This window comes from Centropristis striata, chromosome 6 (assembly GCF_030273125.1).
Source record: "Centropristis striata isolate RG_2023a ecotype Rhode Island chromosome 6, C.striata_1.0, whole genome shotgun sequence".
NCBI lineage: Eukaryota > Metazoa > Chordata > Actinopteri > Perciformes > Serranidae > Centropristis > Centropristis striata.
Genome location: NC_081522.1, coordinates 16854927 through 16877197, shown reverse-complemented (window position 1 = coordinate 16877197; position 22271 = coordinate 16854927). Strand labels below are relative to the sequence as shown.

Genomic DNA, 22271 nt, shown 5'->3' with positions numbered 1-22271 from the left:
TTGCCCAGGGGATTTAAGAAATTACATAGCCATTTAAAAAAAATACAATTATATATTTGTGACCCACTTTTAAAGATTTATGTAGTATCACTGATGGGGTAAGGGAGTCAGAAAGTCATAAGAGATGGATCGTTGCATTATTGTTTTTTTTTTTCTTTAAAATATATTTATAAAATAACATTAGCCTTATTATTTAAGTGACAAACTGCATAAGATGAGATACCATTTGAAATGTAAGTCTACAGTGGTATTCTGTGCATATTTTCTCCCATGCAATATTGATTTTTAATTACAAAAAAATTATTTCAATTATTTCCCCCACTAAAAAAAGACATCTTGAGGACAATCGGGAGCACAAACATTAATGAAGCTGCCCTTATCTGACATCCAACAAAGTGCAGTGCAGCAGTAAGAGTCAACACGTCTCTATACTGGGACTGCTGCATCTCCCCCCACTGCCCGACCAGCTCCTGGCATGACCCAGGCAAACAGAGTGGGTTGGAAGAGAGGGGAGAGAGATAGAAAATAACTCGGACGGGCAGACAGAATGCGATAGACTCAGACAAAGCATGGTGGGGGCAAAGGAGGAAGAGAGAGGCAGCGAGCGGACAGAAGAGTGAGAGTAAGGAGGGAGGGAGGGAGGGAGAGAGGGAGAACATGATGGTCCACGTGACGCTGGCTCAGCCACTGCAGGCTGTTACGTAAGCGCACCCCCTGCCCTGTCTCCTCATGGACTGAGCAGACTCCGCTTCTCTCCAATCCCTCACCCTGCAGCCCTGCCCACTTTTTTTTCCCTTCCACTCACATGGCTCCTCACATGGCTGTCTCCCTCCCGCCCTCCCTCCCTCAATCACTCTTCCTCCATCTCTTTCTCTCACTCTCCTCCACCCACTCATTGCACCCCAGGGGAGCCACCAACCTCTGCTGCCTATGCTGTCACTCTGTCTCTCTCTCCTTCTGTTTTTGTCTGTCTGCCTCTCCCTCTCTCATTATTTCCATCAATCGTTTTCTCTCTCTCCCTTTCTCTCTCTCTCTCCCCCTCTCTCTCTCTTTCTCTCTCTCTCCCTCTTTCTCTCTCTCTCCCTCTTTCTCTCTCTCTCTCTCCTGTGCAGTGAGGCTGCAGCTCCACGCTCAGGGCTACAGGGATATGACAAAGAGAGGCCACAAATACATGCTTGAGCACACTCGCACACACCTACACAAACTGACATTTCACATATCGTTACCGCACTGTCTGGCTGCTCGAATGCGCCGAGCCGCCTTTAAAAAGTGACTGTTTTTCTACTTTGAATTCTTCTGATCTTATTCCACACAACTGTTGAATCATTTGCCTCTCAAAAAAACAGCTTGGCTGACTGACAGAAGATGCAAACACAAATAGGGAAAACAAAACTCTGACTCCTAAAGCAGCTGTAAGTGACACTGGCTGGCATGTACTATATTGAGAAATGCAGTCTTGACTGTATGACTAATGCAATTACACTGAAAGAGAGGGTAAAGGCACATATATACATTATTTTCTTACAAATGTTGTTGTGTTGCAACAATAACAGCCTTTAGAAGAACAAAATATAAGCCAATAAGCCAAAAATAATCATGAATCCCACATGGTCGTAGGACACATGCTTTCTCCTGCTTTTTTCTTCAGGGCAACATTGAGTACAATAAACTGAGCTCCACGAAAAACAAAACAATGGCGATTCTTTGGATTTGTTTGTCTTCCCACCAAGATGTTTTCATGCATTTTGTGTTGTGTGAATTTTCACAGCATACCCTCCTCTCAGCGCACAGCTGGAACAAACTCTCCTAAACCTTCCAAAGGTGATTACAGTCCTGACTTTTTTTGTACTTTGGCCCTAACCCTCCACCCCCTTAGTGCGCACAAAACACAAACACACAGCCATATCCTTAAGTCTCCTCTACCAACTCTTGTCATTCTTGTTCCAGGCCTCTGGCTGAGAGGGGGGTGCAGCAGCAGCTCCCGCACCCCCCACTCACTGCAGTATTGATTTGTTTGTTCGGTGCTTGCCCCCCCGCCCCCTCCTCTTCATCCTCCTCCTCCTTCCCTTACTTCCTCCCTCCTATTCTCCCTCTCAGTGTGAGAGTGTCCTCAAGTGCCTCCCTGTCTTATGTAACATAGAAAGGCCCACAGCATACTGATGAAGGGGAGTCTGGGCTCTGGGCCGACAGACCTGGGAGAAAACAAGGACTACACCGCACTGCTGATGGGAGTACAGCATTGCTGGCACTTGAAGACAGTGCTAAATCCACAGAAAACTTTGACATATTTCACCTAATTCAAGGGTTTTTTATGCAACAGTGAGAGTGTAAGGGAGACTATAACTCATTTCTTGTAGCATCCTGAAGTTTTCCCATCAAGAGTGACAAATAACATAATCAAAGCCATGTTTTGTGACATACACTCCATGCAGGGTTAAGTACTCACAGCCTCCTGAAAGCATTCCTTCTTGTCCAGCATTTCTCTTAGTGTCTGCAGAATCTTGATACACAGCTTCTCCTCTTTGTCCATCAGCTTCTTGGTGTGTTTGATCAGCCTGACAAGAGTGACAAGAGAAGTGCTTTATTATTTATCTGTCATGTACCGCTAATGCAGTCACTGGCTCACAAGTAAAAACAAAGCGATACTTTATTGATCACCACAGGTGAAATTTCCCTTTCTGCTCTTCAGGAAGGTCACACAGCAGCAGAGTAACAGCACCCCTGGAGGTTTGATGAAGTATCAAAGTAATTGTTTTATGAAATATTTAATTCAATTTGAGTAGTCCACTGACTTACTATTGTATACAAAATGCATACAATACAAAATACAAAATGTACGTCTTTGTAACATCCATTTATAATGTCAAATAGTTTTTTTGTGTTCGGCCTTCACTTTCAAAACTTGTCCACAGTGAATGAAGAACCCAATAACTCACAATAATTCTTGATAAATTGACGTAATCAGGAGTGTGCATTTTTGCTAGAACCTCACTAAGCACCTGCATAAACTGTCTTACACTTGTGCAGGCGCACCAGGGTAACACGGTGTGAGTAATTGATATACAAATGGTCATTTTGGGGAATGAAGTATTCCTTTAACATAGCACATACTGAACATCAGCTATCAACAACATCTGTCAAATCTTCTAATCTAACCCTAAACCACTACGTTAGCAATGCTGCTGGGCTTCTCTTTAGCTAGACTAACACTTCAAAATGTGGCCTCCAGGCCTTAATAGAGGAGGATTGTGTTCTTTGATCCTGACACAGGTCACAGGCTGTGACTTACTTGGACATGAAAGCTCCGCTCTCACAGCGTAACCGAGCAGCCTCTGGAAACAGCAGCTCTGGGCTGTGAAGAACATCCACCAGCACAGAAAACTCTGCCTGAACCTTTGGACTGAACTGCTCCTCCAGATGGGACACAACCCCCTGTACATCAACACAGATACACATAAAGGCTCAATCAAATGCTGTCCTGGAGAGACTGATACTGCTGACCAATCAGAAAGCCATCGTAAAGTTCTCAATTTGGACACATACATGTGTTCATGTACATTTTAAGCCACGCTAGGAGCACGATTGTAGGGATGGCAATGTCTGTTTGGCAGTCCAACAATTTGGTCCAGATTGAAATATCTCAACAAATATTGGCTGGATAGCCATGAACCTTTGTAGCTAGCCTTGGCCCCAAAGGATGTAGACCAGTAACTTTGGCGATCCCCTGACCATGAGGTTTTGTTTTTTAAATCATATTCTACATAATTTGATCGAAATATTAATGTCCCCCTCAGGATAAATGTCATAAATGTGGTGATACTTTAGCTTTTCATATGACACCATGATTAGGTCAAAATTTAATTTGTCCAGCACTTTGATTTATCAACATGTTGAGCATTATACCTGCTTAAAATGTCATTGCATGCTAGCAAGCTGACATTAGCATTGGGCTTAAAGCTCTGCTGTGCCTGTGCGCTGGCTGTGCGTCTGTAGACTCCTAGTCTTGTTAAAAATGTGCACCTGCAGCTTCTCAATGATGTTCTTGTAGTCAGGGCCACCTATAGGCTCCTTGCGGGGTCCTCTGCGGGCAGAGGTCCTCCAGTCCTTGGCAGCTCGCTGCACCATAATGGTGTGGACCTTGAGGGACAGAGTGTTGACCTGACTGTCCAGATCCACTGGGATGGCTATGGCTCGTGCCTTAGCTGGGGAAGAACCAAATCAGCACAATCAGTACTTTGCCATGATAATGTATTCCAATGCCTCTATCGCCATCATTGTTCAAACACTCACCAACGTCTGCCAGTGTTTTGATACAGCTCTCAATATTAGCCTTCTGAGCTGAATTGATCCAGGTGCAGTTGTAGATCCTGAAAGAAGACTGGAGCAGCTTGATGAAGACTGACTGGTTTGTCTGTGAAGAGAGAGGGAGAGAAGGGAATACTGTTTTTTAAAAGGGGCATAAGAGTAGAGAAACAGAGATGATTCTGATGGGAACACTTCAAAATAGTGTCTGATAGGAGACATTAGTACAGACTTGTGCGTAAAACACCTCAAGCATCTGCTCTAGGTATAAATGTCTGCAATGAAACAAGAAGATCCCTCGCGATGTTGCAGTAAAGGAGGCAGTATGCTGTCAAAAATTTGACTGTAAAGTAACTAAAAGTTGGCAAAGGATTTGGACGTGCCATGAGTGAGCCTCCCTCTGTGGGTACATTTCACCTGCTTGTCAGAGGTAAAAAAACAATACCTGCAGGTTGGAGTGGTTGACAGAGAAAGGTGAGCTGAAGAAACCCTTGACAATGGCCATCACCGTCTCTGTCACATACTTCTCCAGTGCCAGATCAGCATGGTTACGGTCTGTGGTAGTGTTGCACACCTTAAATACAAAAACAAAATAGAGAAAAACTTCTGAATAAGCTCAGCAACCCATCACACCACACACCATTTCCTCTGCACATGCTGCATGTGAATGGATCCAAGTAAACCTCACAGTATCCTGATTCCCACACTTGCTCATTATGACCTTTTAGTCTGACAGAGCCTTACACTGGACATGTCCACCAGGAAGTTGTCAAAGAGCTTCCAGATATGGTTGGAGGTGTAGATCTCCTTCATCTCCACTTCTGTGTCCACGTAGCAGTGATTCACAAAGTTCACATATGCAGTTTTCACCTGACGGATGAAGAAATAAGATGTCTGGTTACTTTAAAGGTGACATATTATGTATATTTTCAGGTTAATACTACATGCTTAAATGTTCGAAAAAACACCTTATTTTTCTCATACTGTCCCTGAATATACCTGTATTCAATAAAAATCCCACTCTGCTCTGATTGGATTATGAGACTTAAAAATGCAATAAAACTTTTGACAAAATGTGTATTATTTATCTATTTCATAAAACTCAAAATTATGATTTATTAGCGGTTACCTCTGGTATACAGTGGACATCATTGACAACTTTGACAATGTCGTCCAGTGGTAGCAGAGAGTTGCATTTCAGCTCAGTGTAGACGTTCTTGCCCTCGGTACAGGCGGCCAGAAGTTCTACGAGCGTGTTGTGGTAGGCCAGAGCTCCATCTTCATCTGTTCGCTCTCGCTCTGAGCCCATCATCTGCAGCAACACTGGGAACGAGGAGCGGTCGTTGTAGAACACCAGCACATCCTCGCCTCCGTTCACCAGCTGGACACACAAACACAGATAAGAAGAAAAGAAACAGTTCCTCTAATAAATAATAACTAGAAAATTTCCTCTGGGGAAAATTTGAAAGGGCCACGGGGGCTACTGCCGGTGTGTGTACACTATGATGAGATTCTTCAGAGATTTAAAACTATGCCCTTTAACCTCAAAGTGTGTGTGTGTGTGTGTTTTTACTCTTCCTGTAAGTCGCTTTGGATAAAAGCGTCTGCTAAATGTAAATGTAAATGTGTGTGTGTGTGTGTGTGTGTGTGTAATCAAAATCACATAAAGTTACTGTGTGTGTGTGTGTGTGTGTGTGTGTGCGTGCGTGCGTTTGAAGCATGTGTATGCATGTGTGAGGAGTGTGCGTGCTTACGCGCATGTGTGTGTGTGTGTGTGTGTGTATATCTGTAACTGTAATCACATCAAAGATCAAAGGCAATCAGATCAAAGCAATCAACAGAATTAACAAACACCTGTTCCGGCATAGTGACAGCAGAGGTGGACAGACTGAAATTTCTGGTCCCGAACAGAAAGCATTTTTGGCAAAACCATAATACCTATCATTGATCCGACTTCACTTTGAGCGTCCTGAGTTCTTCCTAAACGTCTACATATGGTTTTTTTTAAAGAAAAATGAAAAAATAGCTTTGTTAGTGCGATCTAAAAAAACAGTTTTTTTCCCTTTTTCCTAAATCTTCCTGCGTTTTTAATATGGGAGCCAATGAGGCTGTTGGTGGTGTTGGTGGATCATCTCTGCGTCTTACGCCCAAACTATAACTCTGACAGCTTTACCAGAGGATTGAGAGTGAGAAGACAAATTTTCCTACGTTTCTATGTATAAATTATTTCTGTAGAGTGGAATTTGCGGCCTGGAGCGCAGTTTTAAAATTTATTTTTTTACCTCTCCCTCTACACTCTGAGCGATGACATCACACACTCTGACACGAACATTCCGTGCAATACACACCCATTATAATCTCAGAATTTCTCCAAAAATGATCATGGTCATTGAACAGGGATTGATAAAAAACTATATGGCCTATCGAAACGTGGATTAATACACCGATACACAAGGCTTGTGTCTACTGTTTAAAGTTTAAATGGAGTCTCTAGGTGAAATTATGCCGGAGAAGAAGACATTTGAAAATCTCCAATGATTGTTCTTTTTCGCTCATTTTTTGTCGGCCGTCCCATTCATTTCAATGCAAAATTTTGAGCAGTTTTTTGCGACTTACGTCGCAAAAAAATCGTATTCTGTAGAGAAAAGTAATAGCACACCGATCCCGATCAAACTGCACGTTTTGATATATAATTTGTCCTGCAATTCTTTAAGTTGTAGGACTAGTAGCGGGACGAAATTGCGTCCGGAAGAGGAATAAGAAAAAATCCACAGTATAACATGAACATTTATTCTCACCTCTGTCATGACCTTGTCCTGACATTTCTTCACATATTTCCCATCAGCTTTCACAATGGTTTGCAGGAACTTGAGGTACAGAACATGTCTTCCATGCGTTTCAATGCAATGGACAAAGTGATGGACCACGCGGTCACTGATCTCATTGCACAGCTGGAAGTTGTTCATAAAGATGTGACGCATTGTCTCAGCTTCAAGCAACTGGTGAAAAATGGGAGTCATGACTTTTAAAGGAAGACATTCTTCATAAAAACAGTGAATTGATTAATTTCTATAACAGGAAAATAAACCAAGAAAACTGTCCTAAGGGCAATGTATCACAACATACCCCTGGAGTGAGAAAGAGGTTCAGGTTTTTATGTAGCAGAACTTGGTTCTGAGGGTTTCCTCTGCAGAAATTTTGCAGAAATGCATGTGCCAGGGTCATGATCTCATTCATCTTCTCATCGGTCTGCAAAGGCAGAGCCATGCAAATAAAATGAGAGATTAGAGAGAGTGTAAGACACAGATATCAAGAAACCAAGCTATGCCAAGATTTCACAGAAATATCAAGCATGACCAGTCAGTTGCTGGGCAGTTTTGGTTGTAACTCACCTTCTCATAGGGGATCTGCAGCAGGTCCAGCACCACAGTGTGGGCCCCCATGTTCTTCAGCAACCGTTGCTGCTGCACACGACTCTTCTTACTGGGGTAACATAGCTTACTGAGCCGCAGCAAGATCTAAATATCAGAAAAACACACGTATTATAGACATGCAGAACAAAAAGATAATAATGTCCTTGAAATAAAGAAATTGAGCTCACTTCTTTGACGATGTTGTAGTTGTTTGCTTTGTTGCTGTCAATTTGAGGTTTAATATCTCCATCCTGCACTGGGCTCAGCACAACCTCCTGGCAAGAGATATACATAAATTATTAAATTAATTGCAAAAATGAACATGTTAATTTTGACAACACTAGTAACTAAATTCCAGTATTAAATCAAATTCCATTCATATATTCAATTGTGTGTTAAATAACTGTTTAACTGTGGTTTATTCCACAGTTAACTAAAGCTCCACAATTCTTGTGTTCACTCCAAAAGGTTTATCTTTGGCATGCAACAGCCTCTACATCCTGTCTCTAATTACCAGCCATTTGTCAGTGTGGTGGGAAAAGTCCCTGCACTGATCCTTATCATCTTTATAATTGCATTACTGTAACAATAATGATGTAAAAACACACACTACATGTTACAGGCCTGTCTAATAAAACTGATTTACAGCAGATTCCTGTTCTGTCAGACATTATTATTCATTATTCCTTAGTACTATGCCAACAAAACAGCTTTCCATCAGCTTAGATGGGCAATAACAACAAACAAAGAAGCCATTTACAGAGCAGCTGACTGACTGATGGGATGTTTAAGATAAATATAGCAGCTTCCTGTGGAGAAATAAATTTCACTCTAAAATCTAAAATGTGAATTTTTGCTTTTAGATGTCGGATACCATTAAATGATGGTACAGCACCTCGATGTTCTGTTCTTTTCCCTGCCTGACCACAAGGTCTTCGCTGCTGTAGACTCCACTCTTCTCCACCCACAGCTCCGACTTCTCAACGGTCAGACGCAGCTGGTCCAGGTCTGTCTTGATCTGCTTGTAGTTCTCCACATCCTGCTCTGACACAAGCAGCTGGACCTAGACAACACACACACACACACACACACACACACACAAATACACTGGATGAGAAATAAACCAGACAAAGATATTAAAAGAACAAATGTGTGTGAAAGCATATCGCTGCCAAGACGTCTCAGTGCACCACTTTAGAAAGTCTGCGCATTGTTAAAATGTGAGCTTGTGCAGCTCGAGAATCCAGCTGAGGAAGCTCTTAGTGAGACAGTTTACACTACAGCAGCTGCTGTTTGGCCCTTTGGAGAACCCTCCTAATCCAAACTGATTAACTCAGGAAGTGCCTAATGCCACACTCTGTCAGCTCACCAAGTATCAAATGCTCAAGTGTAACTGCTGTGTCGCTACCTGTTTAAAAGCCTGCAGGACCTCAGCTCTCTGACTGAAGTGTTTGAAGATGAGCTGCAGTGAGCCAGACACCAGTGGGGGGTAATCTTGCATGATGAGATGGATCAGAACCCTCAAAAACGTCCGGCCACCCTCATCGTCCAGCTCCACCGCACTCAACTCTGAGCTGAAGTCATACATGAGCAAGAATTTTTAAGCCGCTGAAATATTATTTCAAACAGACTGGGGAACCAGGTTTTTCAAAAACAATCAGCTTACATCTTTTGTTAAAAGTCTTACACAAGAAAAGTCATGTTTCAGTCAATGTTTATTATAAAAAGGTATTATATAAATACTTTGAACGTATAAAAACACTGGAGCACCACCTACCTCCCTGCAAACATGCTCTCTGCTTTAGTCGCAATCTCATCTATGTCTGGTCCAGAAGCTGGAGACAAAAGAAAGTGGGCAGCAGGTCAGTAAATAACTCATTTAGGACTAGAGAAAAAGAGCGCTTTAGGACTTGCATTAAGAGAGAAGAAACTCTCACATGTTATTGGGGGCATTTCAGCCAAAGAGACAGAGCTGTCAGTTACGGTCTTTTCCCCAAACTCTTTCTTGTAGATGGACAACAAGTATGTGATCCTATAATCCAGCCTCACACTCAGGATGAACTAACAGAGGAAGAAAAAACCCACAAAGATGGAATCAAACACTTAAATCCAAACATTTTTTAAATTATGACAAATTTCACCAGAAATCAGAAAAAGCACAACCAGTAGGTGGCGCTAACCTGCAAAATCTCAATGATCTTCAGCTTTGTGTCCATCACCATGACATCCTCGTTGTCTGGCAGGAAGTGTCCTCTCCCATAGCGCAGGGACGGAGGGGTGTCCGGGAGGCTGTGCGGCACTCCTCGACTCATCATAATCTGAGTCATCATTTCCCCAACTCCGTGGATCGTACGCAGGACATTGTTGCCTGAAGGACACATTCATCTTCACACATTTTGTATTGGATGTGTGCAAATCCTATCATTGACATCTCTTTACATAGTTGACATATTTTAGCTTGTAAAACCAGAACTTTTCCAGCTTACGAAAAATAAATGAGCAGTTATTGTTTCCAGTCCAATCAACCTAACCAGACTTTTTATTCAACACTGTGCCCACTATTAAACATTTCCAGAAAACATTTCATTAATCCAGTTACAATCTGCAGAAAGTCAATTTTGACCTCATGTGTCTACTTCTGTGACTTTATATTTCTTCAAAAAATCTTCGAAACAAGCACTAAAAAGCAAGACAATTACCATTTCTCTTCTCCCTCTGCTACCTTCCTGGTACTTTCACAGCTGGAATCTAAATCCTAAATCTTTCATGCATAGCCTTGCTTCTGCATACAGTACATTTATTAACTGCTGCACCCATATTTCCAACCAACAAACCGGAGGACTATCAACCCTGGTCTCCTGTCTGGCTTTTGGTCGCAATCTTAAACTGAATAATGGGCTTTTTTTTCAACAAAAGAAGGAAGAGCTGCATGGCTCTGACGGCGCTGAATATGATGAAGACCTACAGTCAAAATGAGCTGGAAGTTGTATTGTATATGCATGATTTATAATATAATTTCACCTACAAACGGTGTGCCTTGTGGTTTTTTCATGGTTGTCTGCATTGCTTAATATCAAGCCAGACTTCCAGGATCTTGTTTTTCATATGTTTATATTATTATGAATTGCCTTCTCCCTTTTCAATGATCTTAACTCGGAAATTACAGGAAACAGTCATTAGCTTTAAAATTTCTTTCCAGTTTTTAAAATGCTACATACATTAAAAAGTAAACCTTAGTCGACCAACACAATTAAATAATGCACTTGTGAAGCTGTTACTGACCGGCCTCTGGGCTCTTGTTGAGCTTGTTCATGAAGGTGAGTGGGTGCTGGACAATATCGAGGATGGCCAGCAGAGTGCGTGTGAGACGCAGAAGCTCACTAAAGCTGTAGAAGCCAAAGTAAACCAGGTTACGAGCCAGATTCACCACCTAGAAGAGAGAAGCAAAACACCATGACTAAAATAGCCCCGGTGAGTAAATAAATGCAAATGAAAGCCTTATATTTTACCTCTAGCGTGAGTTCATTCTTGTCTTTATCTCCAAATGGAAAATGCTGGCTGACCACATCTTTAAGGTATTCTTCCACAAACTCCATAGTGGAAGCAAACTTTCTCTTCATCTCTTCTCTTGACGAGTCAGTGGACTCATACTCAAACCTGTGAGAAAGCACAATCAAGGTCTGCAACTCTTAAAATACAACTGTACATAATCACACAGACTGACGCTCACTCGTGGATGCTGATCTTGGAGGGGATCTCGGTCCAGAGGCGAGCGTATCGTACGGGCACCACGGCCTCCTGTGGGTCACGGTCCACATGCATATGCAGCATGAGACGGCAGAAGGAGGCTCTGAGGTTGAAGGGCAGGCAGTCGTCAAACATGCAGCGCAGGATCTGATCCACAGGTAGCTGACAGGAGATCTGGTTGATGGCTAGGTACTGACGGTCCAGACACATTTTAGCAAACAGGTTCAGCTGGTACCTACAGAGGAGGCAGGGGATAGGCTTTCATTTTGCAGATTGGACAAACAAACATAGAGTGTTGCTTTCTTGTGTCTTGCTTTCTTGTGTCAGCTATTTTTGTGTCACTGGGGAAAGAAGGTGCAGCACATGGGGGAACTAAAAGCAAGAATGCCTCCGTCACCTGTAATAGGTGATAATGTCTACATCCATCTTGTGGTTGCCCTTAGCATCCTGGGCCAGGTGGCGGATGGATTTGCCGTGAGGCTCCTTGTGGCTGTCGATCCAGTAGAGCCAAACCTCCTCATCCTCCACCTCTTCCTGCAGCAGAGAGGACTCCAGGGTGGTCTCCGTGTTAGTGATTAGTCTGGGTTGGGTCGGGGAGAAAGAAAGCAGTTACTTAAACAAATTCTGACGTAGAGCTGCTGAAAATATCTATTACACAGGAGGCACAGTGGAAGAATGTGCTTGTTTGTACATGTTAAAAAATGAAGAACTGAAATATGCCAGGATCGACTTAGATGGTTTAAATATAGATACCACAGGGTGTGACTCACTTGGTCTGGATGAGGATATCTGCGTTGGTGGGGTTCAGCATAAATTTACAGATAAGCTCCTGTGTGACGGGGATCGCAGTCTTGTTGGACACGCAGAGATCAGACAGATAATCCAGGAATCTGAAAGAGAAGAGCAGACAAAAATCACCACTGTTTACTAATGTTTTGCACACAAGGTTTCAGGAAATTACACAGGAAGCAGTTGTACACATGCAAGTGTTTTTGTGCTACTGACGATACATGACATTTTTGTTATCTTGTTAATTAATGATTTGTTAAACTTAAAGAAATCATTTGTAAAACATCTGTAAACATTTGTAACACTTTGTTAATAGTTAATAACTGGTTTGCAAACTGTCTATACACATTTATTGAATGGCTGCTATAGAACTCATGATTATAATAATTTGTTAATGATTAATAGGTGGTTTAGTAATCAAGTAATAAATTAATACATTTGGCCCCGTTAAATATTTTATTGATTGTCTATAAAAGAGTGATTATTTGTGCATGGCTAGTTACTATCTAAATAAACTTTTAAAACACAAAGTATATTTATTAATCTTTATCTTTGTAATTTAACAGTTAATACAATATTAAAATAATGCTTATATAAAAAGTGTAACTTTTAATTTACATTTCACTATAAAATGTTACCCATAACAAGACAAAATATGGCATCACAGTGTCCAAAGAGACAAACATTTTAAATGTAGGGTTAACAAATTTTATTTGATTGCATTATTTAGCATTATACTGTGTTCCCTTGTCAGTATTATTCCCTATGTAACCATTTGCAATAAAAGTCTTATATATGACTACTAATTGTCCTGCACAATGTCATATTTTCCCCATATTTTCCATCAGTATATCTCCTCCTCTGGAGATGTACTTGTCTCACCTGGGCTCTCTGTTGCGTCTCAGCAGGCTGACAAAGGTCTCAATCTCTCTGGCTGTGATGTGTTTTTCCAGCAGCTTGCGGTTGTTGTGCAGCAGGGCAGTGATTGTGTCCTCAGCCAGGATCTCATACCCAATCTGAGACTGCATGATTGAGAACTTTTTGGCTATATATTCCTACACACACAGGAGACGTATGGTTATTTACACTTTAGACTGAAGTGGTGGTGAAGTGAAGTTCAGAGGAAAAAACCTGAGTAATGAAGAGAGCACAAAAATGTGCTGAATCATTGCATGCAGTGTGTTTATTTCACAAACATCCAGGGAGAAGTTATTGAGCAAGATAAGTTTGAAAAAACACCCTGATTCACATTCATGAAGTTAAGCATAATTACACCTGAGAGCTGGCGGTCACATCCACAGCCTGTTAGCCCCCAGCAGCTCATCATGAGCTATTTGTGATAAGTTAAGGGCTGCAAATAATGATTGTTTTCATCAAGGGGTTGGGCTCTATCAATTTATCTACTGACTTGAGGTTTTCAATTAACTTGTTAATCAGTTAGTTTGTAAAATTATCACTACAGGCCACTTTAAATGTATCAAAGCCAGAGTGAGGTTGTGTAGTTCCTTAGTTTGCTTAAAGGTGGAAATAGAAAATGTTCAACAAATTTTATCAGATAAAAAAGGCAAAGCAAGTAAAGTTTGTAACTTCTGTTAGCTGATAATTAGAGCTCTGTTCTATTCAAGCTGTGACAGTGTGATCTCTAATTTTATTATTTACACTTTAATAAGGTAATTCTTAGGAGATTGCTCTCTTGTGAGCCGTGTATTAACTTTGTGTTTTACTCAGCAAAATCAATGAGCGTATTGAGCAGGAGTGTGTTTTATTCCTTATATATATATATATATATATATATATATATATATATATATATACATTTTTTTCCATTTGTTTAGGAGAGAATGTCTCTTATTCCATAAATTAAACGAGCTCCCACAACTTGTAATCCTTTCTCCCTGATAATCCACTAATGCAGAGGTGTTCCAACAGAAAAAATGCTGTTGTGAGTTTTCCGCCATCATTTTTAACTTTACCTAACAGCATTTGCATTGATACTGATTAGGGGGTAGTCATTGCTAACTTGAAAGATGTTTTTTAGGGGGCGCAGTTTGACGCATTAGCCGAGTAGCCTATTAAATGTAAACTATTCAAAGTAAAAGTAGTGAAATGGGCTGGGGATGATTAAAATAATTTCAAGTCACATTCAGGCCACCATTGGCCCGCAGGCTGCACTTTGAGCAACAACGCACTAATGGATCCAAAGACTGTTTGAGCAGTGCTTAGGTTTCTTGATTAAAGGCATCTTTACAGCAGCTTTGGTCCCTGCATAGATTTTTCCAGACAGTCTGGCAGAATCTATACCGCTAAGCTCCCAGTCAAAAGCCATCTCTCTAAACTACTCCACATCCTCGTGTTAATGAGCACGTTAACGAGCCTGATGACAAACTCAATGAACACTCAATATTAGACTCGTGTCTAATATTGAGGCGGAAACATGCCTGGTTTTTGCGATAGTCCTGTTGGGAGTGGCGCAGCACCCTGTAGCAGAGTCTCAGCATGTACTTGAAGTGAGCATAGCGCTGGTCTCCCAAATCCTCCAACTTCAGCATCGGACCATCACCCTGATCTGTAAACGGAGCCTTCAGAATGCCAAAGATCTGAAAAATCAGAAACATGAGAACCAAGTGAGCATCTAAGGACAATAGCAAGGGAACAGAGTGCCATATAGTTCAATTATATTTATATTATAACGGCAGACATCTGGCATCTCAACATTCAGCAACCAACACCAAAACAATCTAGGTTGATATATGGCACTATAGGATATAGTGCCACACTTAGGGGCACCCAGCCAAATCTATGTCACATTTCCATGTCAGTCCTGTGTTAAATTTCCATCAATCTGCATTCTGCAAGGACAGACAGAAGTGCGTGTCCTAATCTGTGTGCACTCATGCGGACCTGAGCGAGGATGTTCTGTTCCCTCATGAGTTTCTGCCTCTCTCGGTTGGGTGTGGAGGTGACCACAGACAGGACATCCTGGCCGTTGTTTGGTACCACACACACAAAGAAAACCAGGTCCTCCAGGAGCTTGGTCACAAACCTGAAACAACATGCAAGCAGAGAATAACATGAGATCATAAAACATGTAGACCCTCGTGTGTCACCTGTGTCATGCTCATGCATCTGTACCTCCTCTCATTCTGAGCAATGTTGCCGTACTGAAGCTTCCTCACAGTGGACTCAAGGACCTTGCTGGCATCGTTGGCAAAATCCAAGTCTCTGACCTCCGACAGGGGAACAGATACAATGGCAAAAGCCTCTTTGTCCTCTTTGGTGGGACAGGTGCCAATCTATTGTGAAAGCCAAAAAAACATTTCCAAATGATGCATCCATGTTTGTTTTACTCATGTAGGAGTTTGTGTGTGCGTGTGTGCGTGTGTGCGTGTGTGTGTGTGTGTGTGTGTGTGCGCGTGTGTGTATAGACCTTGAGCATAACTGGACGTTCCTCTTCTGCATCGATGGGCACATTGGTGCTCGTCACCCAGGTGTTGGTGCACAGGTGCCGAAGTCTGACATAGGAGTTTCTGAGGAAGGATGGGACAAGTCATTTACACCACATATGATTTTTAGTTGCTGTTGTTTATCTGAAAAATACTGATCTTGGTAAGTCGATTAGCCATTAACTTGAATTATGATAAGTTGTCCCCTGACTTTTAATTTAGTACCATCATAAAGTCAAACTTTAATTTGTCCAAAACCTTGGTTTGACCAATTACCTGCAAAAGTAATGATTTCCCCATAAGCCTCAGCTGTGCATGTGCAGAGAAACATTAAAAGTTGCAAAAGCAGTGTCTTATTTACTGTACATGTGTATCTGAAGCTAATTTACAACACCAGACCCTTGATGGGCATTTATAGTTCAAGTAATTGTTAAAATTACAAGTTAAAGTAAATTCAGTGCATATGATAATGAAAAACAAGAGCAAAAGTCCATGACAACTCACAAACAAACAGTCAATGAAATGAGATTGTAAACCAGGTGAACATTTAAACGACATGTTAGCATTGTCATGTGAACATGTTGGCATGCAGACATTAGCATATATAATTGGTCAAAAGCACTGAGTACAGCCACATAGAGCAGCTAGAATGGCTGTAGAATATAAAATGCATGTATTACAGAGATTTTATGCCAACTGAGTGAGAAACTTCCCTTAGCTTTATTTCCGTTCCACTTATTTGTAAAATTATCCAGTAACAAGTGTCACTTTATTTCAGATTGTTCTATTACCAGTAACAAAATGGCACTTTCCTCACTAAAATTTATAAAAGCAGATGGTTTGGAGTCCAAATAAGTGATTTTATGTCACCCCAACGGCACATATTCTGACAATAACTGCTGTGCTCTGTGCTGTGAACTCAAGTGAAAAATGCCCCCTGTGTATACACCGATAGCAGATGTAACTTGTTGTTGTTGCTTTTGTCCCCATGTGAGTGACTGACCTGGGCACGAGACAGTCAGCCCGCTGCAGAGTGGTGGCATCCAGCTCAAACAAAGAGGCAATGTCATTCCCATGGGGAACAGAAACCAGGGTGAAAGCAATCTTCTCTGCTGCTTGATGCTTCCTCTTGGAGAACAAAGTATCTGTCTCATTCTGCAACACACACACACACACACACACACAACACACACACACACACACACACAAAGTGCGAATTAAAGTCTGCAGTCTAAAAGCTTATATGACAGAGAAAGTTAAGCTGGATGGATTTTATGCTATTCTGACAATCTTTAAACGTACAGCACAGTACACAACACCACATATTCAGTCCATATTCAAGTCTTTGAAAGAAAGATGCATGCAGTGCTTGTTCACACGTGTGCAACACTATAAAGAGTCAATTAACCTTATTTGGAACAGGTATGGGCTGCAACCAATTATCACTTTCTAAAGATGTTTGGGTACTGAACAGCCGAAGATAGACAGGAAAGGAGGGAGAGAGGGTGCGACAGGTCAGAATCAAACGAGGACAGCTGCTTAAGGACTTAGCCCTGGGGTGCACGCTTTAACAGGTGAGCTAGAGCCTCCGTTATTAATTATTCTGTGAGCAATGGTATCAACCTTTCTCTTGGCAGCTCTTCGAATAGGTTTTAAGACGAAACTCTAGTGGAAGGAACTATTTCGGAGTCCTCCTAGCGGTGAGATCAAATGTTTTGTGAATACGACTCCTGGCCCCCAACTAATATGTGATGATAGAAACTGAATTATTCTGAATTACTAAGTAGAAGGGCACTTGGAGAGAGCAGACCTCCACTATAGCCATGCCCTATCTCGCAATCTGAGGATTTGGGTATCTGCCCTGTGATTCTGATTCACCCCCAAATTTAACGGCTTCTTCCTCAGCCCGTGCTACACCCTTCCACCAAGTTTAATGAAAATCTTTCTATAATCCTGCTGACAAACTGAACAGAAAACATGACATCCTTGGTGCTAGTAATAATAAACCATGATAAAAAACCCAGATATTTATCACACATGATAAATAAACATTATACTGTAACAAGATATGTAACAATAACTTTATTAATGCAAGTTCTTGGTGGACAGAAAAATAGTTTATTTCTGAAGGCAGTGCACACAGCAGGTCAACACCTTCTCATACCTTCATGTCCAGCAGCACAGCACCACAATTTCAAACTGCACACACACACTCTACATTTCTTCATAAATGATGTCTGTCTCTAAAAATTCTGCCTCACCGCAGTGAACAAGAATTGTTATGTTGAATATTAGCCTCTATGTGATGCAGAGCATAGACATGTTTTGTGTCAAGTTGCCACGTCTTTCAACACATAGTCACGTAAATACTGATTAATGAGCACAACTGTTGATAAAATCTATAATTGAGGATGGACGGATGTGCGCCAAACTATACTGTCACAGCTTCTTATACTAATGAGGTATCAAATTACACAGAGATGTAGCCAGAGAGCCATGACTTCTCTGTGTGGTGTGAGAGACACTGCGGTACGTAGGCTGGTACAGTCTGCGCTGTGCAGATGCAGCACATAATGGCGAGGGTTAATTTCTCCCACTGTTCTCTGCATGTCAATGGGAAGCTCCCCAGAGCTGCCTCCACGCCTCAGCTTCTCTATCCTCCCACTCCTCTCCCCTCCTCCCTCTCCCCCCTTCGCTGGTGACTCACCCCACCAGCTTAGCACAGGCGAGTGGAGCAGAGCAGACAGCACGTCTGCCTCCCCTCCATCCCCTCTCGCAGGGCACCCCCACACCCAGACGTTATGTAAGGAGCCCCCTGTGTGTCTGAAATTCAGCATGTGCATGAGAAAGTGTGTGAGTCTGAGAGAGTTTGTGTGCGTGTTCTTTGCACTGCCAGAATACAAATGTGCAAGGTAGCTAAGAGCTGAAAGAAATGTCTAGATATAGATTCAGAGTTTGTGTGTGAGTGTAAGCGAACTGGTGATATTGCATAACCAAAAGGACGCAGAGACAGAAAAGGGCCTGAAGTTGGACAGACAACATACAGACAACCGGTGAGATAATGGTTCTTTCCACTAAAACCAACTCAGTCAATTTGACTTATCTGTGGTGTAAAATCATATTTCCACTGCTGCTGTCTTGAATTATAAATATCAACTTACATAATTTGAGAAATCTGTTAGTGGTATCCAGTCTGAGATTGGGTATGTGTGACTTTGCACCAAAATGTGCTTGTTTGACTGACTCACCTCTCCTTTGGGCTCCACTGTGTTGTCTTTGAATTCAGGGTTCACCTGCAGAGAAATTAAGCCATCAGTGACCCAAAACATATAAAAAGCTGTGGTCATAATCCTGTCATTATCATCCCCATCATCCCCAAATCCAAACTATTCAACAGCAGATGGGTGATAGTGCCATATCAATGGGAACACTGCCACCTACAGCCCATCACCTAAAACCCACTCCAACTGTGCAGAAACTGCAAAGTCGATGCTATCAGACTGAAAAAGAACTGCATGATGAAACACAGCGGTGAGCAGCAAATCTTTTTATGCCTATGATTTCTTTAATTGATGAAAATCTAATTTCAATGGATGAAAATGATTAAAACTCACCTCAGCAGCGAGGTAATTCCCAGTGGCCAGATGTTTGAAGCGAAAGAGACTGTTCCACTGGCCGGCTCCACCTCTACAGGGGTCGTAGTGCACAACCTGGCATGAAAACACAAAAAAAGGAGCATTATTCACCCAGAAGCGTTTTCTGTCTCCTGGAAGTAGCTATTTCAATGTTAGTCTGTGCTCACCTCCAACGGGTCTGATATAGTGCAGAGGTGCTTTTGTAACATTGTTCACAGTTTTCAGTTCATTTAGTTTCAGGTTTTGTTTTGCAGACAGAACGGTTCATTGTAGGATTGAATTCATTTAACAGTAGTCAAACAATGATTGTTATTGATTACTGATAATACCACTTTTTTCTTCTGTGTCACTTTATGATATGATTTGGTGACATGTGCTAACCAAAAACACATTTATGTGTCTCAAAATATAGACAGTTAACCTCACTGTTTTTACTATGTTCATTTGCATTAATTAGAAATTAGTCATTACTAAAAGCTTTTAAAAAATGAAGAGGTTTAAACCGCAGAATTTGTCTGGCCTGTTTACATTACATTACAAACAGTCCCAACTGAATTTGTAATTGAATAGCCCTGATATTATTTAATTTAGAGTGGTTATTCACAGTGATAACAATTAACACACTAGATGAGTTCCAGTTTAACCTATCGCTGCAGTGTCAGAGTGAGTAAGAATGAGAGTCACCCTGTGTGCCAAGGACAACAGGAATTTGCGTTTGTGATACTGGAGCAACAACATGTCAAAAACTGATATGATGGCATAAGTGCAGTCTGGCACAGAGCAGAGAGACAAGGAAGGAGGAACTTCAGCTCAGCACAGGCTGATAAAGAGGAACCTACAGTACAATAGACAGTGGATTACAAAGAACTAAAGGTTAAAGTGGCAGACAGTTTGAATTATCAGAGGAGAAATTGTGGTCTAACATGTGAAAGATAGTGTTTCTTAAGTACGACAAAACTGTAAGTTTAAGTACTTAGAACACATCAATTGTTGATTTATCTCTTTATTTAAACTGAGCTAGGCAGTTTATGATTCAACACATTTATTTCAATTTGTCTTATATAATTAAAAAAATACACAGGGACAAAAAAGTCACTAGAGTATGATAAATGAACATACAGTTATTTCTAAAAAAAAAAAGCCGAATGATTTTAATAAATGTGTGTTTCACCTCAATCTCCCAGAGAGCCTTGGAGCTGGTGGCAGAGGTGGCAGACTGCCGCAGTGTGGTCCTGAGAAAGACGTGCTGCTGCTTTTTGTACTCGTCACCGGTCAGAAACTTCTCCTGCTCAGCGTGAAACAGCCTCACCACGTCTCCCTGACAGAGGACACAGGCAAAACATGAGATTGCTGCATGCGGTTTGCTTCGAACACATGCAAACTAGATGCAGTTATGAGAAAAAGATGCAATGAGGAATCAGATCTAAGAGCTTGAACAACATACCCCCTTCAGCACGTCTTCCCTGTAGTCGCTAAACTTCATGAACAAGGTGACCTTCCAGCTGGTGTTACAGTTAACAGCATTAACCTAAAGCATGAAGCAGAGAGTGACAGCAAACACAGCATGAAATTGAGATTTTTAACACACACACGTGATGTGGTCACCATCTTTTTGTTTTATTTTTTATGTTTCAAACACAGTTAAAGGGAGACACTGTAGGTGAATATCACCACAAATTTTTCCTTTTTTTTTTAAACTTAAATTACGACAAGACTTTCTGAAATTGTATGCTTTCTGAACATTGGATAAAGCCAGGTTCAAAATTCTTGTTTCATTTTGTTGACATATTCTAGGCATAAAATGAATAAATAAAATGTCCATGTTTTAAGGAAAAACCTTTACAATATAACAGGAATGAAACTGAAAAGAATGGTGCATGTGAGTACGACTGAAGTGGATATTTCTGTCTCAGACTATGAAAAAAAACTCATGTTGAGAAAGCAGTCTTTAAAGATAATGCATTGTGAAATTACAAATGTACAATTACAGTTTTGCAAAACACATATGAACATGCTAAAACATTCTTAACTGATAAATAAGAGTCATTTTTTGTGTAATGCAAATTGAGCATTAACAAACGTTAATTCTCGGTAAATTTAGGAGAAATCTAGAGATGAAGTGAAGTTAAATAAACACCAAATGTCTATTTTGGTTGTTTTGTTTCCACAAGTCTGAAAGAAGACATGGAAGCAAAATACGCCAAAATCGAAAAATGCATAAAAAAAGCATTTTTTTCCTGTAGTGTCCAAATTTAAAGGAATAAAATGATGCATTATTACATCAAAAACTATTACATGAACTACAGCTAGAAGACAAGACACGGTTTGTTCTTGGAAACATTTTTGTAGCTGTTTATTTAGCAGCCGCAACATGTATCCCACCTCTTTGCAGCCGGGGTTGTCCAGCAGCTCGATGTTACTGGCGTGAAGAGGCTGCCCTGCGTTCACTGGCATCAGCACCACCTTGTCTCCAACCACCACCTTGAACCCAATTACAGAGAGTCACATCCCAGCACAGGTGGAGACACAGCTTGGTAAACTTCCAGAAGTGTTCAAATGGATTAAACAGGAAGTAAGAGTGTGTCCATGCACAGGGCTTAAGTCTAAGTCTGCAAACATCCCCTTATTAAAAAGGTGCTTTGTGCAACAGTCTGGGCTTCACATGAGAGAGTGGTGGAGCTGTTCACAGCAAACACGTTTATTCACACCATGGTGAGTGGACATGAATACAGCATACAGACATATGGAAAGTACACCGCTTGAATAATACATGGTCTCTAACCCTATCTGAGTTATAACAGACTCTACACAGTATCTCATGTTAACCAGCCACACACAAGCACACTGTGGCTTCAGAAATATGTGGCTCATCACTGATTCCAGGGCCGTGCTGGTATATTTAAAAACATTTTAAATACAATGAAGCAGCATAAGTGATGACA

The 22271-nt window shown here is 41.3% G+C and overlaps 1 protein-coding gene across 1 annotated transcript in view; it reads right to left on the bottom strand.

Annotated features, from left to right (window-relative positions):
• Positions 1 to 22271, bottom strand: part of itpr2 (inositol 1,4,5-trisphosphate receptor, type 2) — a 64990-nt gene that overhangs the window by 35272 nt on the left and 7447 nt on the right. Inside the window, exons 6-37 of the mRNA XM_059334779.1 lie at positions 21712 to 21810; positions 20774 to 20857; positions 20501 to 20647; positions 19309 to 19404; positions 18943 to 18987; positions 16698 to 16849; positions 15679 to 15778; positions 15384 to 15544; positions 15153 to 15294; positions 14690 to 14848; positions 13134 to 13306; positions 12233 to 12352; positions 11860 to 12042; positions 11446 to 11697; positions 11225 to 11372; positions 10998 to 11145; positions 9896 to 10083; positions 9653 to 9776; positions 9493 to 9550; positions 9124 to 9289; positions 8590 to 8778; positions 7904 to 7990; positions 7695 to 7820; positions 7429 to 7551; positions 7101 to 7301; positions 5432 to 5683; positions 5047 to 5172; positions 4748 to 4876; positions 4291 to 4411; positions 4021 to 4202; positions 3290 to 3432; positions 2447 to 2555 (exon numbers count right to left, since the gene is read on the bottom strand). Coding sequence (XP_059190762.1) covers positions 2447 to 2555; positions 3290 to 3432; positions 4021 to 4202; positions 4291 to 4411; positions 4748 to 4876; positions 5047 to 5172; positions 5432 to 5683; positions 7101 to 7301; positions 7429 to 7551; positions 7695 to 7820; positions 7904 to 7990; positions 8590 to 8778; positions 9124 to 9289; positions 9493 to 9550; positions 9653 to 9776; positions 9896 to 10083; positions 10998 to 11145; positions 11225 to 11372; positions 11446 to 11697; positions 11860 to 12042; positions 12233 to 12352; positions 13134 to 13306; positions 14690 to 14848; positions 15153 to 15294; positions 15384 to 15544; positions 15679 to 15778; positions 16698 to 16849; positions 18943 to 18987; positions 19309 to 19404; positions 20501 to 20647; positions 20774 to 20857; positions 21712 to 21810 — 4533 coding nt within the window. The remainder of the gene's footprint in view (positions 1 to 2446; positions 2556 to 3289; positions 3433 to 4020; positions 4203 to 4290; positions 4412 to 4747; positions 4877 to 5046; positions 5173 to 5431; positions 5684 to 7100; positions 7302 to 7428; positions 7552 to 7694; positions 7821 to 7903; positions 7991 to 8589; positions 8779 to 9123; positions 9290 to 9492; positions 9551 to 9652; positions 9777 to 9895; positions 10084 to 10997; positions 11146 to 11224; positions 11373 to 11445; positions 11698 to 11859; positions 12043 to 12232; positions 12353 to 13133; positions 13307 to 14689; positions 14849 to 15152; positions 15295 to 15383; positions 15545 to 15678; positions 15779 to 16697; positions 16850 to 18942; positions 18988 to 19308; positions 19405 to 20500; positions 20648 to 20773; positions 20858 to 21711; positions 21811 to 22271) is intronic.